This window comes from Gobius niger, assembly GCF_951799975.1.
Source record: "Gobius niger genome assembly, chromosome: 17".
NCBI classification, from domain to species: domain Eukaryota; kingdom Metazoa; phylum Chordata; class Actinopteri; order Gobiiformes; family Gobiidae; genus Gobius; species Gobius niger.
The window spans coordinates 12,257,171-12,283,375 of NC_136868.1; the positions used below are offsets into that span (position 1 = coordinate 12,257,171).

General features: G+C 41.7%; 2 protein-coding genes across 2 annotated transcripts in view; one reads left to right on the forward strand and one right to left on the reverse strand.

Moving 5' to 3' along the window:
• pdgfra (platelet-derived growth factor receptor, alpha polypeptide) overlaps positions 1-26,205 on the forward strand; it is a 424,693-nt gene that overhangs the window by 162,118 nt on the left and 236,370 nt on the right. The gene's annotated exons all lie outside the window — the stretch shown is intronic.
• Positions 1-26,205, reverse strand: part of scfd2 (sec1 family domain containing 2) — a 168,596-nt gene that overhangs the window by 121,937 nt on the left and 20,454 nt on the right. The window contains exon 4 of the mRNA XM_079574915.1: positions 18,177-18,352. Within this exon, the coding sequence (XP_079431041.1) occupies positions 18,177-18,352 (176 nt within the window). The remainder of the gene's footprint in view (positions 1-18,176; positions 18,353-26,205) is intronic.

The following is a 26,205-nucleotide window of genomic DNA, read 5'->3' on the forward strand; positions in this document are numbered from 1 at the left end:
GTTAGCTGCAAGTTTCACTAAACTTCACTCAATATGTGCTGCATGCCATTTTGAAGCACAGAACCTGGAGAATTGAATCGCTAAGTAAGTTTTAACACCCGCAATTGTATTTTTTTTTTTGCTGAGCAAAATGCCACGGTTAGCAACAGTATGCTAATGCTAACAGCAGCATGCTAATGCTAACAGCAGCATGCTAATGCTAACGGAAACTAATCAAGGGTCGGGCAGAAACTATGATTGAATCATCTAAAGCAGTAAAATAAAATCGGCAAGTATTTATGTATTTGCAGGATTACCAGACATTTGGAAAAATTGGCCAAACAAATCCAAAATAATCGGCCTTAGAAAAACCCATATCGGTCGACCTCTACATTATACAGAGGCGGAGGTATTATTATTATCATTAAGTGTATTGCAACGCCATCTTTGTTTGATAATTTTCATTACATTCATTTTTGTTTTGTTATCTAGTTTTTCTGAATAGTTTTTGTTCCTTGCCAAGCTAACCTCTATCAGCTTGCGTGGCATTCAACGGGCTCCAAATTTCCCACCCATTCCGCTTACGCAATCAAATATGAGAGTTTGAATTTGACTATAATGTTCAACCTATAGCCCAACCCATGAGAGTCCTCAAGTAATCCCACCTCACAGAGAGTAACATTAAACACAAGAGGTTTTCTGCACAGGTTTGGTCTATTCAGGAAAACCTTACCATTTCAGCAAAGTCAGCTTTTAACACGGCAAAACCTGACCTCAGTTGTGCTTTGGAAAGGAAGTGAGACGGCGGTTAAAGGAGTGAACATACAGAAATTCACTGTAATTGTTAAATGTCTTACACCCACAAAACTTTTCCTTGTAATAAACTTTCAACAAACAACAAAGCGCTGAAAGTCAATAATTTCTACACAAACATGGCCACCCAAAACTGAACACATGCTTATCTGTTCACAGCGTCTATGAATCATGGCGTCTCCCAAATGCACCATACAGAGACGCGAGAGGCCATAAAGCATGTCATTACACTCAGAGGCAGGAATTATGAGCACAGCGGCGGCACTGAGAAGACATCACGACTGAACATGAAAGGAGAGGTGCTGCATCCACACTGGCCCTGATAAACAACGGGAGAGGGGGGCTGTAAATCTCCCTCTTTGCAAGACTTTCAAAGTTATTTAGCCAATGAACAATATTTGCATTGTATTGTCATATTGATCAACAAACATAATATTTTCTGGAGAGAGAGATATTGGTGAGCTTGACCAGTTGGCACATCCTTTCTGGAACAAATGCTCATGTTCTGCCAGTTACAGGAGGCTCCTAAAGTGCTAATATGATGTTGAAATAGTTTTATCCATGTCCTGGAGTTGTGTTGTGTTTCATACATAACATACAGTAATCCTGCATCCACTCCATTTATCAAGTCAATAACATTAAATACAAATGCTAAAGGTTATGTGTGTACGATACAGTCTTAGCAGTAACTTAATCGAAATCACAATCTCTACTTTGGTCAATCTGAATAATCGTGGGATTCATGGGGCTTAAAAATCATTTATAGCTTTTGGGGGGGGGGGGGGGGCAGGGGCATGAACAGCTCGTAGTTTTGGAGTTTGGATGAAACAATGGAAGAATTTTCTGTGTTAAAGATGTAGTACCTGACTTTTTGTTGTTGTAAAGCAAATTTGTGGATGTTAATACAGCGAAAAACAGACCATGTTGCATTGTCCTCACCTATGTTTTTCATTGCGCTATAGATGATCGAAGTTATTTGGTTTTAAGGGTGGTCCCCCCTTCTCCCAGCTGTACACGGGATTGAAACGTGCATATAAACAATTTGCTTGGACATGCAGGAGGGATTGTGACAGATAGAAACAAGCTAGCTAAAAAACTTGTTTTCACAGTTTATGCAGGAAAAATCAGGTACCCAGCTTTAAATAAAACTGGAGGAAAGCTTTAGTTTTGTTCGAGCGGTTTGTGAGTGAGTAAGTTCATGAATCAGCTCAATTGATTATTTTTAGTATGAAAAAATATATTGAATCGAAAATCGAGATTGGTCAATATAAGATTTTTTTTTTTTTTGCCATATAATCCATCCCTACTTTAGATTTAAAAAGGCACTTCTAGCCACAACTGAACTAGGGTTACCTGCAGACACAAACACTCGATCTGAAGAATAAAATCCTTGACCTGCACTAGCACTAATTGGGGATATGAGCTGAGATTGTGGAAGTGAGAGACTGTCTTTATGATTATTTCCAAACTGGTTTAAGCTATAGTACCGGGTAACGACGCTCTGTCTGCTTACTGATAGAATAAATAAGAACCAAAACAAAAACATTACCGACTTGAACATGTTTTTTGTAATTGTTAATAAATCAACTTCACTAAATTCAATATTTGCTTTGATCAAGTTTACCTCATGAAATATTTACAACAAATCTTATATACTCCACCTATGATGCTCCAAACTATGCAAAACTGTGCAAACTGTAGAATCCTTAAGGCGCTTCAAGGTCAATTGGTGACATAAAGTTTCCAGTAGTTGGGCCAAAGCCTCCTGATTGTCCGGTATCTGCGCCCCTTCGAGAATAGTAAATAATATGTGTATCTATCTAAGCAATGATGATGGAACTTTCCAAAAATAGTCAGCTCAGGGTCAGGAGTTGAGATCAAGAGTCGCTGCAGATAGTGGGGCTGTGGCCTCACGCTCAAACATCCTGCATGAAAGCAGAGAGCCTGATTCGAACACAGCTTCATCAACACAATATTTGTAAATGGGTCGGTCCGGAGCGCCTCAGAACTTAGGCCAAACCACTGGAGCTGTTTAGAACGGTCTGATCCAATTGGCCCAGGCTTACGAGAGACAGAACACTGATGACTTGCACATAGACACTTGTTCAAACATTTGCAACATGTGGGTACTGTGCATGCTGAGGGATCTCCAGATTTCTTTTGCACTATTTCCATCGCCTGTCATAGCGTATACAACTCGAGGCCAAAACTAAACGGTTCCAACCTCTAAAGTACGAATCTCGAACTTTTAGGGGAAAACCTCAATAATCCTTGTATTTTCTTGCTCAGTTTTCGGGGCTAAGTGAACTCTTATGCCCCACTTCTCCTATTGTTCCACTTGAAGCCACATGTCGGTCTTTGAATTGTATGGAACTCGCTATCAGGCACCATAAAACTGGCTGGGAAAGCCTGGAAAAACAATATGAAGTATTAGGGGTTTAAAAATGTATATGTAGGCTTAAGTGGTTCAAAAATCAATTCAGTGGTAGGTTCTTCACAGAGTAAAGCACTTGCAGCAACTCACAGATGTCGAAAGGTCACTAGGCAAAGCAAAGGAAATCCACATACCAAGATGCTTTTTGTATTTAGATAGTCATAGATTAGACCAAAAAAAATTTGACTTTCTGATTTTCTAATTGCAATTTTGACGCGGTAAACTGCACAGCTCAAGTTTAAACAGAGAGATTTATCGCAGTCTGTTCAATTTCTGCTGCCAAAATCCACACTCTAGGTTGTTTACAGCAAGTAATCAAAACTGAATCATTCAAATCCATAGAGCTAGTCATCAAATAGTAAAACATTAAATAGTTGAAGGGAGGAGAGTGGAAACAGACTCTTGACAATGTGTCTCTCAAATACCATTACACATATGAGTTTGATTTCTGCTTCAGACCCGATGCGTCCAAAAATAACAAAAGGCCAAGCTTGTCCAACACGCGGAAGAATCCCCTCTTCCCCTTTCGATTGTGGCTCCGTATAAACTTTATTCAGATACCAGCGTTCAAGGCAGAGCGCAAAACCAGATACGGCTATCGTTGTCACAATATATAAACAATACATCTTTTTAAGCTAGCTCGACTTGGGCTTGTACGCTCAAACAGAGGGGTACGTTTAGATCGGGCCATCGGAACAAGATACTGCTGGAGTTGCTTTGCTTGCCATGATCCAACTAGTTCTTACAATGACAGTAACAAACTTTCCTTATGTGTTCCAAACATCCTGATTGTTCTCCGAGGTGATGCATACAATATTAGCCTCCACCAGACAAATTTCATCCATTTATTTTTTGCATTGGAGCTTCTCCACGCATCATTCAAATTATCAATCCATGAAATTGATGCTAAGATGTTGAAAAACCATGTACGCTCCGGTCGCTTCAGTCACACGAAGAGTTGAGTTCAGGACACTAATCACAACCGAGTTAAGGCTAGAGTTGTCGTGCTCTGGCCAATTCAAACTTTTTAAGCGAATGTCAAATAAGGCTTCACGTATTCCAGCAGAGTCAAAGGTGCTGGAGGGACTACGCAGGTTAGGGATTAGGTTTGATGTATTATGGGCTTTGTGACATTTCCATTTGACACACTATACCCCAAAGACTGTCAAGCGTTGGCATATTCATTTAGCGGGTAAAAACATACTGCATACCCTTGTCACAGATAGGCAACCAACCCAGCACCTGATCATACATTCGACCCACGTGGAGAGATGTGGTTACACGCTCGACGATGCCCCAGGGAACTGTGGGTAATTAATGACAGAGCCGGTGTGGCAAAAGTCTGTCCCTGGTTGACCCGGTTTGACCTTTCGATGCTTAGTTGCCATAGTGATCGGTCAATCTTGTTCGCTTCAAATGATTGGTTCGATCCCTGGGGCGACAAGGTGGACTTCAGTGTGGGCATCAATGTGCAGCGCAGAGGGGGGCAATGGGAGGAGCACACCGGGGTTTCACATGGGTACAATTACATGCAAAAGAGGAGGCCTTGTCCTACCTTTACTCTACGACCTCAGGGTCCCCCCTCCCCTTTAGCAAAGACATTCATCTCTGTCCAAAGCTGCACATCGTTCTCGTCCGTGCTTTGCAGCAGGGGGCAGTGCCAGTCTATGATGGTCCCTGTGGCGAGGGAATGACTGAGCAGTTATCATGAGTGAAGCAGCCGCAAACTGGACACTGCAAGGCTCAGCTACAGCAGTAATAACACGTTAAGTACAGGACTGTTACAGCAGCTGGGTCCCATTAAAACAGTTGGACACTGAGCATTCAAAGACATTTACAAGTATTTACCTTAATTTAAACCTTTCTGGAAAACATCAACAAAAAAGTACAATGATTCTCTATATCCAATGACAAATCTTGTATTGTCTTAGAAACTGTCAGTGAAACATCGAGCCATAAATAACCCCATGGACTGAGAGAATGGGGCTCTGCTGACTCAGGGTTCTTGTGATGCAGTCATTAATAACTTAGTTATTGGATGTCCTGCACTATATTAATCAATCTAAATCAAATACCTCAGTGATCACCGAGGACCAGGACAGAGGATGAGGAATGTGTCCACTTCAGAGGGACCCTGGGACAAAGGCAGTCTGTGGGCAGTGGCCTCAGGGCTGAGCTCAGCAGGTAGTGACAGTTAATCCGTCCTGAGGTGGGCTCAGAACAGAGGCTGTTTGTGACAACAGGAAGTGAGACTGTTGCAGAATGAGCACATTAAAGGATGCACATGCATGAACGCACTCATGCACACATCCACAAACACGTACGGACAAAGCTTCTGAGGCAGAGCATGATGGGAAAATTGTGGAAAATAAACAGGGAGCAGTGGCATGTCAAAAGCAGGGTAGAGGGTCGTGTGCCAGTCATTGTAATGCTGAGGTCTGAAATGCTCCACTGGGCTGCTGCGACTGGGACACTGGGTCATTGTTGGACCTACCACCGCCATCTTGGGATGGTCAGCTTTTCTACAGTCGTCCTTGTTAACAATCTGAGGGTGAATGCAGTGCATTGTGGGATTTTCCCCAGTTTGTGGTGTCTTTCTGGAGCACGCTCAAATGAAGTCTGACGCCAGGAGGCCAGCTCAGCAGACCACACTGACCTGATTCACCAGAGACCAGCGCCAAGAACCCCAATAAGATGAGTCTACACCTCCTCAGTGCTCAGTGCAAGTGCAGACGACACAATCATGAAGAAACACATCTTCAGACTCATGATGAGTGCGAAAGTTGAGCCTCTCCAGAGTTTAGTTGTGGAAAATCTTCAAGTCTGGCACATTACAAAACACACATTTTTCATACAAAAAGCAGGCCACAAGAAAAAAAAAAACTTTGCAGTCTAAGAGAGACAGTAAACAAAAGACTACAGTGACTCAGTTCAAAACAATGGCAATAGACCACAGGCCTTTGGAGTCAAATGAAACACTTAGTACATTAAACCCTTATGAGCAGAGCTTATCCCTTCAGCAGTGGAGGCGGGGGAATATCGGTGTTGATTCTTGCTGCTAATAACACCAAAACGTCCCATAAAGTCTCAGTTCATTGGCGCGGGTTATGGATCTACTGTGAGCTGCTCAGTAGAACGTTTAAAATGCCTCACATGCAAATTACAATCGAAGTGAAAAGCGGAGGCGGCAAGGTTTAATATGAGCCTGATTGAGTCTTGTGTGTTCCTCTATTACACAGGAGAGACACCAGGAGCCCCATCACAGTCTGCGGGACGTCAGGGCAATTAGAGGTGGGAGAAGATGATACCGTATTTAACTAGAGTGACAATTAAACTAGCAACACAATATTGGCTTCACTCTTTTTATTCTTGAGTCACTACAGCAAACAGGTTACACTGAGATTTGGCAGCATTTTAAAGCCAGATGCCTTTCCGTTTGTGCAATCAACCCCATTACAGTAACTGGAATGGGCAGTTTGAGTTAAGACATGCTGACATGCTGGTCGCACTTCACTTTTCTGTTGGATTCCTTGATGCTTTTTACTCTTGACGTAAGAAATGTGCAAAAACTGCGGTAATTTTGCATCTTCCGAGCAGCTATTTTGATAGTATTCTGTACTTGCTACACACTTACCTAAATGTTTGACCGAAGGGTAACGATAACAGGAAGTGAGTTGAGTTCACGCTGCCCTCTGCCCCTGCGGCCCATCACCTCCGTTAAAAATGTCCCCCTCTATAAACAGCCGCTCTGAGCCTATTAAACACACAGTACATTAGGCCTGAGCTGCGCAGAACAACGTAAACACAGCCGCTCGGGGTACCAGAGCCGGGAGGAACAGGGGGTATATTCCTGCCTCTTCCTGGGAGTCAACGGCATCAGTACTGCCCTAACAGATGCAGCGCTCTTCAGCCAAACACAGGAAGGAAGATACTGGTAAATACAGCATTCTGTCCTCTCCAAGCTCCATGTTAAGTTTGACATTCAGATTCAGCGCAGAATGTTTCACAACAGAGACGACTGTACAATATGTGGACTTGACCTTACCTCCAAAAGGAAAATGAAATGTTGCTGCCAGAAAAAAAGACAGCAGCGCTAATCAGCCTCATTGCAGAAGTCATGTTTTGGCCAAATTAGGATTTTTATGACGCTCTACACTTGCATCTTTAGGTTCATAAGATCATTGGCTCTGTCCTCAGTCAATTAGAAGTCTTCTGATAGATAAGGAAATACCGTCTGTCATTTTTATGAAAGTGTGTGATAATTCATGTTCTATTGTCCTGAAAAACAAAAACCATGACTTGCATACAGTTGCGAATATAGAAAATAAGTCAAGTGATTGATAGGACGACTATATTGTAGTTGAGAGTATCTGCACAAAAATGTTGGGGAAGAAGAAAATGCAGAAAAAGGAGACGTTTCATCAAAGCTGCTTAGAAATTCCTTGTTCAATACAGTTTTATTCTAACACATAATTACCAGGAAGACATCAGAGCAGCTCCCCCAAGGCTTTCTACATTTCTACATAACACATTCCCTGATGAGTCAAACAGAATTGTGGCAAAATCACTATAATAATATATACTAAAAAGGAAACTGAATAATGTTTCCTTTGTGTTGAAATGTCATCTTGGCTTTACTTATGCTGGTTCTGACCTTGCAACGCTGCTCAAATGATCAGAGTTTAGGGTTGTGCTCAATATATCGTATCGGCAATATATCGTCACAGAGTATGTGTATCGTATTGAGGTGCCTGTATCGTGATACGCAAATATGCCTAAACAGTCTTTATTAAGAGCATATCACAACAGGCACTCTAACTACTCCAATAAAAGGCTTAAATGCACACTGAGGTTATTCCGCACAATGAAACCTCCATTTTGTGCACTGATGAGATCCTTTTCTCTTAAAATTCATAGTATATGTTGTATTCTCTATTGCAATACACTTGAATTGCGTGATGTATGGTATCGTGAACTCGGGATAAGTATCGTGATGTTGTTGGCAATCTAAAAGATACAAGCTGAATACAACTCGAGCGGCACCATGAGAAGCGTAGCCGAATGATAAAACTTTAAAATGGACAATGTTTGCTTTTCATTAGCAACTCTTGCAGCATTAGCCATGTCGTTTACATTCTCAAGTTCATGCTCTCTAGTTGGAAAGCGTTATTTTCAGATGGGAAATTTACCAGTAACCATTTGCATGCACAACTGTCGAGGGAGCACTCTGCTTAGTCCCAAAATTACTCAAGTATCCTCAACATCAACATCCTCAGCCATTTCCATTCAGTACAAGTGGCCAATGAGGGAAAATGTAAACCTAAGATGTAGACTATGTTATCAATATACATTTAAAAGGAAGAGGAATAAAGAGGGTTTGAGGAGAAAAGGCGGTTTGTTTGGGCCAGAGATAAAAGCTTCTTGACAAGAGGCAGACTCATCCTCTCTCAGACCACGCCTGTGAGACTATTCTCTTGCCTGGACCCAACAGTGAAGATACTATGAGAGTCAGTCAGTCCGGGTCAGTCCCACATGTGAAGTCATTAAACAGCAGGGATGTGCAGCAGGTCAGCGGCAGACATGTTAGCCCAGTGCCCCCGGTCATTCGCACCCCTCTGTTACAAGGGGCCATCAGTGGGGGGCAGCAGAGAGGTAGAGGAGCGCGAAATGGTCTGGGCTGGTGGGACGTCCTCCGAACCCCAGGGAACAAGCCAATTACAGCCTTTAAGCTCCCTGTCTGTCTGTGGCATGCGGCTCAGATAAGATGAAAGCCACTTGAAGAGACTGATGGGACGTTTTTTCTTATTTTTTTGTCATCAATAGGATGATTCGTGATATAGATGATAGTAGTTGTTAGATTTCATTCAGTACTTATTTTGAAGGTTTTTGCTTCTACTTGGATAACAATATTTCAAACTAACATTATTTCTAGACTAAATATTTTGGCTTCCCTACCCAAAACTGATGAAAAAAGGAGTGAGATGTAAATGTTAGTGTTAGGTCTGTCAGTAATGTGGCAGTTGTGACTCAGGACGAATGACAGAGGAGACAGACATTGACAAAGTGCAGACAGAGGATTGAGCGTGTCCAGGGAGAGTTCAAAGGTCGCAGGTTTGACACTGTACCGGGGGTTAATGCAGTCCGAGGGGCCAGCAGGCGTCAGCAAGAAGACACCGACAGAGTGACGAGCCGGCTCTGGGGGGTAATGAGCTACATAATGGGATTACATGTTACAAATACTTCAGTAAACGACAAAACAATTAGAATACAGAGAGGCACAGTTTGACCCCAAATAACAGCAGGCAATATTTGATGGATGAGACAATTAGCCAAACTTTCATCGAATGATTATGAAAAAAAAAAACACTCTCCAATTCGGGTGCCGTACCATTGGCTTTATCTCATTATCATGCAAATCCACGTAAATCCAGTTAAAATCTGACATTTTTTTTGTCGTTGATTGAATTTTCATGGTTTGTGTTGTTGAAGGTTTACTCCTGTAACTACACGCAGCCTGGAATATTCTCTAAAAAACGAGACAGGAGATTTGTCTGACTCTTGGGAGCAGGGAACAGACAGTGCAGTGCTCTGACTAGTAATAAGGCCTGAGCTGGAATGTTTGCAGAGCCATGAACTGGTAATCCCAGCAGAGCGGAGCCACAGGCCGGGTGACAGGGTTAGCAATACTAAAACAGTCTTTTCAATCACTAATGCACGACAGCAGACCAGACGACCGCAGCATAAGAAACAGGATAATCCAGCCACACAAAGATGTACAATATTGCATTCCATGTGTAGGTACCAAGCCTGGATAAAAGGAGAAGGTTGCACCAAACAGAGCAAGAATAAACATGAAAAATGCAGGCACCAATGGTTGCTCGGCTTTGTGACCGCCATTGCTGTAGAACCTCCATCTAGTTTTCCATTAGAAAGCATTGCACTTTACACACGTTCTAAGCAACTTTATAGCCTGTTTTTTTATATTTACGATATATATAACGTGATAATGCTGGGTTAGTAACAATTAAAGAAACCAGGTTGCTTTTTGTAAGGAACATTTTAGAAATCTCGTATACTAATGAGGGATGGACTTTGATTGACAGGCCGTTAGCATTAGAGCTAATGACACAGGCGGTGGCGCGGTTACGACCGAACTGCCCACCCCGTATGCCCTTTATAGGAATATGCTCGGCCAGAGCTGGGTAGGAGGAGACTATAAATCCGCCATATATTCCCTTTCGAACGTAGTCATTATGGCAAATGGGGAAGAGTGAGCGGACAATGTCTATTATATTTTACAGTCTATGGTCAGCACAAATGTGTGGCTCCCTAAAATGTTATTTCTTGCACCAAGATGGGCCTCAGGCATATACGTATATTTATGCAATGATGGAAGGGAAGCTGAAAATCTGTACCAAACAAAAATGGTCCACATAAATTTGCTGATCCATCCAGTCTATTAAAGGAACAGGCCACCGTTCTTACATACTGAGATATGTTCTTACCTGAGCTTAGACGAGTTGATCCGTAGTACCTGTCTGGTCTTTGTGCGTGTGCTCAGTCACACAAAATTACCAAAAATGTTGTAAGCAAATGGCCTCTCCCAGCATATTCCTATAGCTCCAAACGGGGGTGAAGTTGGAAGCTACCACGCTCTTCCATGGGCACGCACAAAGACCAGACAGGTAAGTATCAACTTGTCTAAGCTCAGGTAAGAACATATCTCAGTATGGAAAAATGTTGACCTATTCCTTTAAAGCTTAACCTCTTAACTCCTGCCTGAACTGAGAGCATTTTCTCCAGTTCAGCTTTACCCAAATCCTGTAGGCCAGTGTAACGCCTCATTTGAAAGCTAAGATCTACAAAACTCATCTAAATGGATCTTTTTCCTCACGTCATCAGATTTTTTTTCCATAATTTTTTGGGGTATTCAACTCATTTTTGTAACTTTTTGGTAATTTTTTTTCTTCATTTTTTTTCATTTTTTGTCACATTTTTTGACTTTTTGGTCATTTTTGTCATTTTTTGTAAATGTTTTGTCACTTTTTGTCACACTTTTGTCATTTTGTCGTCATTTTTTACGTCATTTTTTGTGTGTTATTTTTTGTCAAATTTTTATCACATTTTCGTCAATTTTTTGTCACATTTCCATAATTGTTTTCGTCTCAGTTTTGTTGCTATTTTCACAGCTTTTTTCCAGAAGCTTTTGGACTGGGGTAAAGCTAAACTGGAGAAAATGTGCTCGGTTCAGGTGGGAGTTAAGGGGCTAAAGGCTCCCCTCCAAAAAGTTGAAATAAGCTGAAAAGCCATTATTAACCACAACCCCATATACTGATTATAGAGAATAGTTTTCAGATTGTTAAATGTAATTACCAGCATGTATCTGATTACTGTCCACTTCTGTTTGGGTGCAGTAGTGGCTTTGAGAAGGTTGCACAGAGGCCATGTTATGTTCTGGGAAGCGGTGAAAGGGCGACTGTTGAATTTTGCCTCGGTCTAAGCAGAAGTGAATGCATCAAGTGGCACTTTCTCTGGAGCTCACCCAAGGCCGTTCTCAATCTGCCTCATTCAGAGCCAAACCAAAGCCCCCAGACACCAGGACACCCAGCAGGAGGTCCGGGATAGGTACAAGCCGGGTGGCAACATCAGCCAAAGAGGCGTCTGGATCAAGACAGTGGTTAGGCAGGGTATGAGAAAGCATTCCTTTACAGATACAATATCAAAACTATTGCGAAAATACTACTATATATAAAAATGCATTATCTAAGCAACGCAATTGTAAAGCTGTGTTTATGCACCACAGCATTAACACTTTACATTTTATACGGGTTTTGTTATCAAGGACTTGTTTAAGTTGAAGCGCTGAGAGAAACAGAGTCAGCAGCACTAATGTCAGCCTGCTGGGAAAAGATCATTAGTACTGACAACTTAAGTATAGAGTCCGTCTTAAGAACTCTTGTCAACGAAGTAAATGCAAGGATCATTTTAGTGCAGTGGTTCTAAAACTGAGGTTCAGGGATTTCAGATGTTTCTTACACTTTAAACACATTAGTGCTAGGGCTGAGTACCAGTACTTTAATAATACTTAGTTTACGATACCTACACTAAAATATTTGGCATCTAGAACCAGAAAACAGAACAATAATGTTAATTTATTCCAATCAAAAAATTATTTTACATTTTTATCATTTATTTGAAAAAAACAAGTAACTTCCTTTAATGCTGCCCTTGGCCCAAACAGGCTTCAAAACCTGGTCTCTAGAGACTTAATATTTGTGGTACCTGCTCGATTTTTTTTTATTTTTTCGAAACCAGTAGTACCTAAACTTCTTCTTTGATAACATACTGGTACTGTTTAACGGTATCCAGCCCTACTCAGTGCAAAAACAAAATAGATTTTGAAATGAACATTTTGGCAAGGATTTGTTCAACTACTTTAACTCAGTAAACAGTCACTGTGGGGGTTTCTTAGACACGTTTCTCATAGTCATAAATGGTAAATGGTCTCAACTTAAAAAGCTTTTTTTCCATCTACATTAGGCACTCAAACCGCATTACAGTAAGACTAAAAGGATTGCTGCATGAGACTTTGGGATTTTTTGATAATCTGTGGTGCTGGATTAAATGGAAAAAAATGGCACAGGGAAATGTACAATATATCTCGAATGCAAAAATGTAGATATATGTGGTTGTTTATTATATTACATGCATTTACCTTTAGGTTTCTCACCAGCCATAGCAATAATAAATAAAACATCTGAGTAAACAAATTACTGTCAACAGAATGTGCCTAACAACATAAACTGTTATGTCTTTCATTTTTCATGAGTCAGGAATCCGAATGTAAAGAGCATCTCACAACATCCACACAGAGCGGCGGTTGGAAGGAGCCCAGTGTGGGCCTTAAACTTAATTGCCCCAGTGCCCACACCCAGAGCTGGTCGGGGCAGGACTCGTGTCTGAAAGAAGCCCCAGTCCTGTCCAGGCTCCAGGTCTAGACCCGGACCACAGCAGGCCTCACACACTCAGGCTGGACAAACAGTCTGACCGCCTGCCCCCCACCAAAAGCCTACAGCCGTCTCCACCGCTCTTTTCTTACTAATGTCATTAAGTCTGTCCACATCGAGCCAAAGAGAAAAACTCACATGAAATTAAATAAACACAGGGGGCACAGAGGACACACTGCTCATTTCCCCTAATACCGCCATAAAACTCCATTGCAAATACAAACTCGTACACTGCACTTAAGGCACTGAAAAATGATTTATGAAGAATGCCCATCTTAAGCCGATTACTATGCAGCACTGGTGGTCAAAACAACTGCAATGTATTACCATGAACACAGGTAAATACTCCTGAGGGCACTTTCCCTTACAAGACAAATAAACCTCGCTGAAGTGGTGCAAAATTAGCTTTGACTGTATGGGTGTGGATGTGTTTGTTATCAACAGGGACAGAAATTATGCTACTTCTAATGTCAGCCAAACTTACAGCATTGCTAGCCACGTACAGGTAAAATATTGTGATACAGTCTGTAATAAAACTTCAAATGTGAAAGTAATACATGATATAGACTTATGACATGCAAAGTGACATATATGCCAAGCCTTTGTTTGTTTTAATTTTAATTTTGATGATTATGGCTTACAGTCCATTTTCAAAATATTGTAGTTTTCTGAGATGTTTTATTTGGGGTTTTTACAAGCTGTGAATCATAATTATCAAAATTATAATAAATAAAGGCTTGATATATCTCACTTTGCGTGATGATTTTGGCTTACAGCTTGTAAAAACCCAATTCAAAATCTCTGAAAATTGGAATCATATTGTGAAAAGGGACTATATTGTCGGCTCAAAGTGTCTTTTGTCAGCTGATGAATCCAAAACACCCGCAAAGGGTTCCTGAGACTTTGGTCTCTCAGTCTGGTTCAGTATTCCCATTACATAGACTGGTGACCTGCCAGTTGAGCAGAAAATCATCATTGACACCCCATGGGAAAGCCTCAAAAGGTGATAGCAAAAGAACTCGGATGTTCTCAAAGTGCTGTATCAAAGCAGAAAGTTAAATGGAAGGGGAAAGTGTGGAAGAAAAAGGTGCACAAGCCGCAGGGATGACCGCAGTCTGGAGAGGACTGTCAGGAAAAGGCCATTCAAAAGTGTGGGGGACCTTCACAAGGAGTGGACTGAGGCTGGAGTCAGAGCATCAAGAGCCGCTACACACAGACGGATCCTGGACATGTGCTTCATATTTCTCTGAAGCACATGCTGAGGTGTTCCATAACACCTCAGCAGCCATGCCGCATTAAAGGAACAGGCCACCGTTATCCCATTCTGAGATATGTTCTTACCTGAGCTTAAACGAGTTGATGTGTACCTGTCTGGTCTTTGGGTGTGCCTGTGGAAGAGCTTGGTCGCTGCTAACTTCACCCCGTTTGGAGCTATAGGAATATACTGGGAGAGGCCAAATGCTAACAACATCTTTGGTCTTTGTGCATGACTGAGTGCACACACAAAGACCAGACAGGTACACATCAACTCGTCTAAGCTCAAGTCAGAACATATCTCAGTATGTAAAAACGGCGGCCTACTCCTTTAATGTAGAAATTCAAGTAAAAGGGGCCCAAACCAAGTACTAAATACATATGCATGACTATAGTTTTCAGAGGACTGACATTTCTCTGTTGGGTTTTTTACAAGCTATAAGCCAAAATCATCAACATTAAAACAATGTTGTCATGAGTATATCATATATTAGAAATAAAGTAACTTTTTCACAATATTCTAATTTTCCGAGTTTCACCTGTATACTGTTTACGAATACGTTTATTGGCAAACTATAACAACACCATAGCAGCAAATACATCTAGGTTTAGGTCTTCTTCACCACCAATAGTCGCTCCCTAACACCTTCAAGGGAGAGAGCAGATTTTTTAAGTTGTTAATCTCACTTTGCTTGGAAACTTTCTCGAGATCTTTCTGGCCATGGCATGACTTTTCATACCACAGTTAATAATTTTGCTCTTTGGCGCAGATGCCAATGGAAACCCAACCATGCCGCTCCAATCAGACGTGCAGCCCATATTAAAAATACAAGGAGACAACACAGAGGGAGGAGGGGATTAAAGTGGAGTCTTGGAGTAAACAGACAATAGCCCTGGAGTCGTGTTTTTATTGAAGTGAGCAGCGTCTGCCCCAGAAACAGGTTTATGAGCTTGTTTTTAAATTCACATTGGGCACGAGGCATCGCTGTAAGCTCCTCTCTTTTCTGTGATTTTGTTTAATAAGGTCTGTAATAATCCGCAATACATCATAATGCTGCTTTTGAAGGCTCATTAATAGGAATATGCACAGGCTTAAAATAGCTAATGTGTTTGGTTTCAATATCTAAGGCTCATGTTTATACTTGAGAAGGTCACATGCAGATTACTGTATTAGTTGTTAGGTTAATGCTCTCATTGGTAATTTGTAAATCTTGAATAAAAACCGCTGCTGCACATTTTTAAAAAGTTCGGAAGCATTAACAAGAATCTCATGCATTTCAGAACAAAATAATACAGGATCAGCAAAATCCTATATATAGATGGCATCGTGTCATAGAAGCGAGACATTTTTCACTCTTTTTAGCCATTTTCTGGCAAAGTATATACTTAATTATCACATACAAATAAAGTCAAGTCAAAATCAGGTCCATATGGATGTTAATTCACAGCAGATTGTTCAGTAGAAGCGAAAAAAACGGCAGCCGTAACTAGTGCTTAGCGCGATGCTAACATGAAGCATCATTCTCTGTTATTTATGTATTTATGGGCTGCTGAACCACTTTGCTCCTCTCCATGTCTTCGTATCTTTAATTAGTAGAAAAACTATATATAACTATATAACTTCGATTTTTCTCCAAATTGTTTTTCCCCTTAACTGTTTTCAAACATGAGCATTCCAGCAATGCCGTCTGTATCTATTATACAGAGGATATTGTATTTCCGAAATAAGTTCAGTATTTGCTGTTTGCTAATTGCAACCATTAGAATTGCAATTTTGATTTGATTGTAGTGAATTGTGCAGCCCTATAGTATAGGCCTACACTGAAATGTTTGAGTGCAAGTGAATGTCATAGAAAAGTTCAGTAAAAGCAGCATTTTCCATTGTTTGTATGTACTGGTGTAATTGTGCTGGTTTTCTGCAGTTTCTTCATCCGAACATTTTTGAAACTGGATATCTTAATCGCCGTTGCTGGTTTGGTTTATGTGTCCTTGTGACCCTGCCACAGCGCGACACACGTGCACATCCGCCTCTGTCCGCCCCCGTAAACTAGTGCTGTGCCAAAACTCCAAACCTCTAAACAACATGATGAAAATGTGGCCTTTTTTTTCTTCTTCCCTCGTTTACGGGATCCAAATGTTTTTCTTTCAAACACAACTGACCTTGTTTACGAAGGAGTGGAACCTGCGTTTTTTTTTCTCCCCCCCCTCCGTCTCTGTCAGTTTAACACAACATTTTGGCCCACTGGCAACACGGCGGACCACAAGCACCCACTTACCTGCTGCGTGCCGGTCATAAAATGTTTACCCAAGGCGAAGATGTGAAAGAATAATTACGCGTTTAATCACAAATTACCTCAATATGTTGCTTTCTCACTAAATAAAGTCAGTGTAAAACAGTTTAGGAATCCACCGCCACAAAGTGATTAGTACCAAAAGGCTGTCTGAGCTGTTAAAGCCTCTCCTATAGTTTATATACTGAGGCTCTTCCAATTGTAAGTAACTATTGCCAATGTAAATACCATCGTAAACTCAGTATTTGAGTTGTTGTAAATAAGAAAAAGCAGCATTGAAGCCAGTGAGACAGCTTCTAGATTGTATTGGACAAAGTTGCATACAATTTATGCCTCTGATGTCCAAAAGTTGTAGACATTATTGCAGAGGGATACGGTTTTTCATTGCGTTCTTGGCAGCAGCGGTCAATGGGAGGTGTAGCCAATAAATACCGCTGTCTTTAGCAGATTTATTTGACCGATAATGTGAAAGTCGGGTGTTAGCATTCCCACAAACCAAAGTTAACCGATTTGAGTGGTCACTCTTAAGTAGTGTTGTTACGATAAGGCGAAATAGTTTGCACTAGAATGTGGGGAAGGCTTTTCCGAAAACGCTAGTGTATTGCTTCAGTGAAATAATAAATCGATACAAATGCTTACCTTGGCTTGTATAGCTGGTTATTTCAACAAATCACAAAGTACAGTCCTAAAGGATATATTGAAATATTGCATCGGCTTTTAACTGTAGTAATGTCTAATACATCATATTGTTATTGGAAACAAAAGTCGATTTAATGTTATGTATGTAACGTTTGAACTGAGACAACTTCTTTGAGCTTTTTATAAGGTAATATATTTCATTGCATCCATGTAGTTTTGAGTAATCATTTCTTCTTCTACAGCTGAAGCACTCTGACCTCTACTTCCTGGACTACACTGAGTAATAGATGAAACACATATCTATCCAATATCTGCTCAGTTATGATGAGTTCTGCACTTTAAGAGTGCCATGGAGTTTCTACCCATGCTGTAAGTAGAAACGAAACATTCGTTTTCACTGTGTCATTCCCACTGGTGCCTACAGGGGGAGCTCTGGGCGCAATCCTGATCAGCCCTGGGCTCCAGTGCTTTAGTGTCACTGTTTCATATTTACTTACAGATTATTTCAAATGACATGTAACATACTGTATCAACGTTAAGGTACCCCCAAAGTAATGTTTTTACGGTATGAAGCTACTTTGGCCTGTGGTTAGGAAGATTGTGACGGACTTGTACCTCCAATGATGTATTTTAGCTCATATCATAAAGTAATATGCATATTCCCTGTCATGTTGCACCTCCTCTAATAAACCAGAGATTATCCCACACTGAAACCCGTCTGTACCCTCACTGACTGTAATGTGTAAGAGGAGCTCTGACCTGCAGCAGGAGTCTCTCAAAGCCCAGGCAGGCGTCCCATCGCGGCAAACTGGGGTGTCGGAGTGCTTGGGCCGTGGCCAGTCCCAGCTGCAGCACCCCGCTGTGACTCTCTAGTGCTCCCCGACTGCCCTGGAACGGCTGGACGTAGGAGCAAAGCTGGTCTGGAGTCACACGGCCTAATTATAAGACAAAAAAGAGACAGATTTGTAAAGCATACCTTATTAAAACATGCAAATTGTGTTATTGGACAGTCTATTCCTTCTTTTGGCTTTTACCTAGTGGTTTGCCATGTTTCACATCAACTTCCTGACACTGCAGCAGGAAAGACACAAGAGTCCGATAGATGGAGTAATGTGGCTGAAAGTGCTCATTAAAAGTACTTTTTTCCTCTTTGTGTGGTTGTTTGGTCGAGGCCCGTATTAAAACATCTCTCTCTATGCCATGATATTGCAAACAAATAGAGATGCTTTAACAAACCGTGCAAAGTTATTTTTTCAGAAGTGAAGAGTGCACAGTGGAGCTGGACAAATACACAACCCATCCAAAGCATAACAGACTTTTTCATAACCATCATGCACACAGCGGAGGGCAGAGGGGGCTGACCGATACCAAAGAGGAGAATAATATTATCTTCAGAAGGAAAAAACATGTTTGACTTAGAGAGAAAGAGGGTGAACATGAGTACACCATGATTCTTCACTTTCTCGGTCACCCTCAGTACAAAGAATCACTAGTCAAGACGAAACCAGGATTAAAACATGTAGCTGCCTGTAAAGTAAGAATTTAAAGTAAGTTCAAGCTTATGTTCTGTTTGAATGAGTGGTGTATGATGAGAATTGTTGCCATAACAATACTAATACAAAAGATGATTTGAGTATGATGAGGGTCCTGGTTAAAAACTGTACTAGATTGTTGAATAATAAAAGTTTTATGTAGCATATAACAGCATTAAATCAAGAAAACCACCTAAACAGGAACCAACTTCATCCTTCAGCCTGCTAGGAAGATGAACTCTATCCCTTTCCTGTTGTCTCTACCACCTTCTGCTTCTACCTGCACAATTTGTGGTCCACTCCAGCTCTTCAAAGACACCCCTCCACAACTTCAGAAGCGACAGTGGGGAGTAACTTGTCATGAGAGCTTCCGGTGTCGGAGCTTGTTTTGAACCGTTTACACAATTCGCAATACATGACAGAACAGGTTTGTTCATCTGTATGCAGCGAAGTGAGGCGCAGATAAAAGCTTCATGAGTATGACTAATGAACGTCAACAATATAGCTCCTCTGGTTATTTACTCAGACAGCATACAGACACAGGAAGAGGGGCATCAGGCAGGGATAAGGGCTAAGGGGGGTGCGAGAAGTGTCCCGAGGCAACAAAAGGGGCACTACACGTTTAACTCCCCATAAAGCCCACTTCTTCATGTTGATGTTGTGAAGCAGGACCAGATGTTGGAGTATTTCCTGCTGGACTACACGGCCAGTGTTTTCTTTACTGAGGCCAAACACATGAGTGAAGAACAGGATTCAGGACGAGACAGGAGCAATAAAAGTGGTGAAAAGGGAGTAGGAGTGTGGCCTCCTGAGTGACAGCGTTACATTTAGGGACATCTGTAAAGGGGCGCGGGTAAACCTGATTTGAGATATTTGTGATTGTGCTTCAAATAGTAACCTTGTGTCTTATCTTATCTTTTGCCCAATGTCAAAAGTTCTATCATTATGTTTAGGATGAAAATTAGCTCTAGTATAACAAGGTTCACAGTCTGAGCCACAGGTTTGTGACATTTTAGGGACAAACTTTACTTTTAATTGAAAATAGCTTTTCCTATAGTTAACCTTTTTCTCAGGAATTGGCAAAAGAAGCCAAGCCACAGATTGAACACAAGACCAAATTCAACCTAAAAAGACTCAAAGAAACAGAGTGGCGTTAAGAAAGCTTTTTTGGATATGAATCATAGTGGGGGCTCAGACCCCGACGGTTGATTGAATTAACGATATGAAATACATGGCGACAATGAATGATTGACAGAGTCTTCCCCCGGATACTGGACACTGGTGTTGGTACAGGATGAGACCTGGGACGGCCAGTTGACAACGACGAACAGAGCTGAGGAGAGACCAAGCGGAGGAGGGGCGGAGGGAGGTCGCAGCACGGATGGGAAGCGGCCGAGGAAGCTTAAGGATGGCTGAAGCAGGAATGAGCAGCTGTGGTGATTGGCTGCCGTGAAGGTGTGGCTTGAGATGGAACTGTGATTGGATGATTGGTGAAGAGCCGCCGGTAATGAGGTAATGAATGAATGCTGCAGGTAGGTCTTGGTTGAATTTGCGCTGAAGCTTCATTTGTTAAAATAGTGATGCTGAGGCGACAAATTATTCTTTTTGATAGCAAGGAGGACAAAACAGACATAAGTTAAGTCTGTGCTTTGAATGAATGAGTCATCAAAATCAATCTGTGAAAAATTATGTGAAAATAACAATGGCAGGCAGTGAACAAGAAAGGGAAAATGACTTGGTAAAACACTGCATTGTTAGTCCTCGTTATGTGAACATTTACCTCCCTTATCTATTATATAAAACAATATTTGACCTGCCACTTATTGTAATTAGCCCAATATTTCTCCAGCCTCTCAGGAGAGCAGGCCGTCATCGCACTTGAAAGATGTAAAGACAACATTATCCATCAGTGCAGGCAAACAATGTGCGCAGGGAAGGTTTCGAAACAAAATTAATCTGAGACATTAACATTAAAAATGGTGTTCACGATACCTCAAAGCAACAATTCAAGCTTGACAGTCTAAGGAAAAAAAAATAACATAAAATCCCAGTGTCAACAAAAGGACTGTGTTGCTTTGTGCCACTTTCGGTCCGGCTGTGAAAAAAAGAGCAAAGCTGTTCACAAAAGAGTGGACTTTTCTGAGGAAGAATAAGCTCCGGTCCAGACATTTTCAAAAATCCTGAAAAGAACTATTGTGAACACATCCAGCCATGAAAAAAAAAAAAAAAAAAACTACTGGCAGCCGAAGCCCGTCTCGCATAGTCTGATGTGCCAACCATAATTCAACACAGAACCAAAGACGTCCAAAACCTGGGCCAGACGAAATTTTACAGGAGAATAGGTGAGAATGGTGGACTAGGGGCCAAACATACTCCACTTTAGAGCCTGGTAAGAGCATATGCAAGAGAGCAGAAATGAATGTTAATAGGCTTTGAGTGGCCATAAAAGTTTGTTGTACTATTATTTTTTATGATTATTATTAATGTGATTAAATGAAACGTGTAACTGAAACCCATCTACTGTGAGAACTAAAGAATAGTCCAATGGCTTGCCAAAAAACAACAACACACACGCAAACTGAGCAAACCTTAAGCAGACTGCGATGCACACCGGCTGCACATATCTTCTATGTACCCTTCACTGTGCTGGTGGAAACTGTGGAAGTAAACTAGGGATGCACCTAATTGATATCGGATAGCGCAGCGGTAGCGCAGCGGTAGCGCAGCGGTTAGCGCCTCCGCTTCACAGCTAGAAGGTCCTGGAATCGACTCCCACCAAGGACGGGGCCTTTCTGTGTGGAGTTTGCATGTTCTCCCCGTGTCTGCGTAGGTTTCCTCCGGGTACTCCGGTTTCCCTACCACTAAAAACATGTGCAATAGGTGAATCCTCCAGCCAGGTGATTCTGACCATCAGCCTGGCTCCACATCATGGAGATGGGTCCCCGGGCGCGGCACTGCCGTCGACCACTGCTCCTTACGGGTTGCGGGATGGGTTGAATGCAGAGGACGAATTTCCCTACGGGGACAATAAAGTATACAAACAAAACATGCTAGCGAAAGCTAATCAAGGCTGGGTCAAAAACTATTATAGAAATACCTAAAGTAGCCAAATAAAATCGGCCAAAGCTGAACCCGTAGTGTTTGTATTTTAGTTTAAGAAATAACTGATCTAACATATTTGTAATGATCAGATCACTTAATGTGAGTTGTTTATATTAATGTGACCTAAAGCCTGTCATATAGACAAGGATATTTAATGTGAAAAGTCACCCTTGTTGTTGATAAACTCTAATCCAAGAGTTTATCAATAGATATAATTGATAATTGATCTGTAACATGACAATAAAATATGACTTTACTGATCTTAAAATGGGGAAAATAGTCAATTAAAGGAATAGTTCACCATTTTTACATACTGAGACATGTTGTTACCTGAGCTAAGACGAGTTGATGCGTACCTGTCTGGTCTTTGTGCGTGCCCTCAGTCATGCAAAAAGACCAAAGATATTGTATGTATAATGTATTCCTAATAGCTCCAAACAGGGGTGAAGTTGGAAGCGACCACACTCTTCCACGGACACGCACACAGACCAGACAGGTACGCATCAACTCGTCTAAGCTCAGGTAAGAACATATCTCAGTATGGAAAATCGGTGAACTATTCCGTTAAATTTTTCACACAGAGAAAGCCACTTTTAAGAAAGTCTCTTGGTATCGGTAAATATCTGATATCGGCAGATACTCAAACACCAGTATCAGTATCGGTAGCAAAAAAGCTGGATCGGTGCATCTCTAAAGTAAACAATAGTGTAGCGGCCAGAATGCCTGCCTGACCTCTAGGAGTCACTGTGGCTGATTCCTCCTCATGCTTCTTGCCCTGGCCCTATTTAAGCCTGGTAATTAGTGGTGCCAGGTGTTGCAAAGTGAGGAGGAACAGTCTTTTGAGCGTGCTGAGCTCAAGTAAATAAAGGAACATATTGCAAGATTACTGCGCTCCCTTTTTGATTGGATCACGCGTCTGAGAGCCTTCAAAACTTTGCATCCTAGTGGTTTGTGTGGCACAAGGCCACACGGCCTCTACATTAGTCAAAAGACTCCTCGTTTGGTTACAACAGACGACAAGGTGGAGAGCTGGAGCTGTTCGACACAGCCGTGTGGGTTGCTACAGGCAGTATTTGGACCACTTGTGGCGTGGAATCTTTCGAGTTGGTGCTGTGGACAAGCAGTGCAGAAGGTTGGAACGAAGATTACCATTTTGAGTCATTCACCGCTGGATCTGGACACTGATTGCACGGTTAAATGCAAGAAACTGCAAATGTGTTCATGTTAAAGCTGTTGAACTTTCAATGGAACTCTTGCAAAGACAAAGTTTACAGCATATACAAGTTGAAAGTGAAATAGCAGCGCTTTTCGTCCGAAGGGCTGTGTTTGAAGAGAAATATGCATTGGAAGAACGACTGGCAAACATCAGAAGAAGAAAGGAACAACTGGATCTTGAAATAAAAATTGCAGATGCTAAATTTGCCTTACTAAATGCTACAAAAAAGAGTAAGAGGCCCACGCCCGGTTTAAAGGAACTGAAGAAACCAACTGTGGAGCTACCTGATCAACATGCAGTTGCTACAAAACAGTCATCCCCTCTGGTATGTGAAGATACAGGGGCCGGGACATGTGACCCCTCGACTGTTGCAGAGACAATTCTACACACATCCATTACATCTGATCAGACATCTCATGTAACTTCTCCATGTCAAGAGGAACAAATAACCACCTCAATCTCCAGTGAAGTTGAACCCTCTGATTTGTTGGATTCCCCAGATGTGGTCAACAGTGCAGGCATAGGGCCAAATGCTGTTAATACCCTATTGGAAAAGGGTTTAGGAGGCCCTCTGGGGAAAGAGCAGGGAAGGATAGGTCTCCCTGTGTTAGGTTTTGTGGACAGAGGGAATAGGAAGAGATTGGCAATGGCTGATGGAGGACTATTGTACATGGACATGATGAGAGCTGCTTATGAGTTGTTTTCTGACTTGGATGATGTTTTTTGGTCATTGCAAGGTCTGGACCAAGTGGAAGGCCTTTTCTGTTTAAAACGACCAAAGGCTTTCAAGAGGAAACGGTGGAAAGCATAATGTTATCTTTCTGAATATTTGTATCTATGCATCTATAAGTGACTGAAATGTGCATTGCTAACACTGGTCAGAAGATCTAAAATGTTTGCAAATGTTTTTGTAGATTGCTGGAAAAAAAAAAAAGGGAAATGTTTTCTGTATGATTTATTGTTGATGTTTGTAATTGTTCTGGCTGAGCAGAGACAATTAAGGGGCCGGTGTGTAGTGGCCAGAATGCCTGCCTGACCTCTAGGAGTCACTGTGGCTGATTCCTCCTCATGCTTCTTGCCCTGGCCCTATTTAAGCCTGGTAATTAGTGGTGCCAGGTGTTGCAAAGTGAGGAGGAACAGTCTTTTGAGCGTGCTGAGCTCAAGTAAATAAAGGAACATATTGCAAGATTACTGTGCTCCCTTTTTGATTGGATCACGCGTCTGAGAGCCTTCAAAACTTTGCATCCTAGTGGTTTGTGTGGCACAAGGCCACACGGCCTCTACAAATAGCAATCGGTCATAAAGCAAAATAGAAGTGATAGATATGTAGTAATGGCAAATTTACATTTCCAGTACCAGACTTAAGAAGTATAAGAACCATAACAATCTTCTTGGTGCATTGGCAAACACAAAGGCGTCCAACTTCACAGCAAAGAGGACGAAGGAGAGTGAGAAAAATACTTTAGGAGCAAGAGTCGACAGCTTTTCAAGGTTTAAATTTCACTTTTGAGTCATCATCTGTATAACAATGTAAAAAAAACCTGAATAAATAAAAGCAAAGGGTTTCTACACGGTCATACAGTTTCAAAGGAATGAAACACAAAACGCTATCAGACTCAAATTGGGTGAGAAAGGGCGCACTGTGGTCCAGAGGTATTTGACTTCACTGCACAGCCAGGACAAGAGTGAAGAAATCAATAGCGAACGGCGAAAAAGACAGAAAACCTCAGAGAAGTCTGTTCCCCATTACACCATCAGGCATTGGCCGAGTCTTGGGCCTTATCTGTCGCTAAATTTCTCTGCGTCTACATTTGTGTGATTTTGAGCCATCTTGTTGCCAGATGCGGGATGTATGTACGTGAGGGAGAGGTGCTGTCTGCTGAGATATGAGTTTGAACCCTTTGCGCTTGCCAATGGAAACCCTCACATTTTAAGCCTCTAATAAATAAGACTGCGCTGTAATGGCCTTTACCATTACTCTTCATCAATCACAGTGTTGAGAGGTGTTCCCGAAGTTGTGGCCTTTCCCATTTGTTTTGACACAGGAGTGAAGTAAAACTGGTAAGTGAGACGTTTTTAGGTGACAGGACTGGCTAATATGGACTTGCTTGTGCAACATGAGCATAACAAACAGTAAGAGCAGCCTGTTTTGCTAAAGCTGACGTATTGAGAAGTATTTGCGACATCACATTCAATCTTAGCTATACACATTTCTGTTGTAGAGTTTTATTTACACCTTTTACCTAAAGCTTCCAAAATACACCCAGCCCTCACTGACACTTTGTGGAATTGCCCCATATGATTGAAAGTCTAAGTCCACCTGAATCTCTCTTGGGCAATTTAACCTTGTAAGTGCCTTTATTGCACCAACATCCATAAAAACAAATCACATTTTCCGTCTTGCGCTATAAACCGTTTGCCCATTTTAGCCTCATGTTCTGAAGTGGCGACTGAGCCCGAGGCAGGATCAAAGTACGGAACAATGCGGAGAGGTTATGGGGCCAGCCGTGATTTAGTCCTTACTGGAAGAAGACGTGCGTTTCGAGGCGCACCGGGTTACTCTGAGGCCAAGAGATGTAGTATGTCAGCGCGGACTGGAGATGTGGCCCGAAGGAGCAGCTGGACAATCTCACACAGGAATTTACATTTTTAATAATGCACCAGGGCTGAACGATTTTGTTCACAGTGCACTTTTAAACACGTCCAGGGGCACTGACATTTTGAGCCCTTGCATACAGTATTGAGCAAAGTTTGACCCTGAGAACTGATAAACAAATACAGGAATACCATTCAAAACATCTTTTTTGGAGATCTAAAGTAGAAATGTAGCTTTTGTTTTTACATAGTCAGACCACAAAACAGAGAAGAGGACTTTGCACGTCAAATAGGGCAGGTGCGTAGGAGACGAGGGAGCAACCCATGTTATCGATCAGCAAAT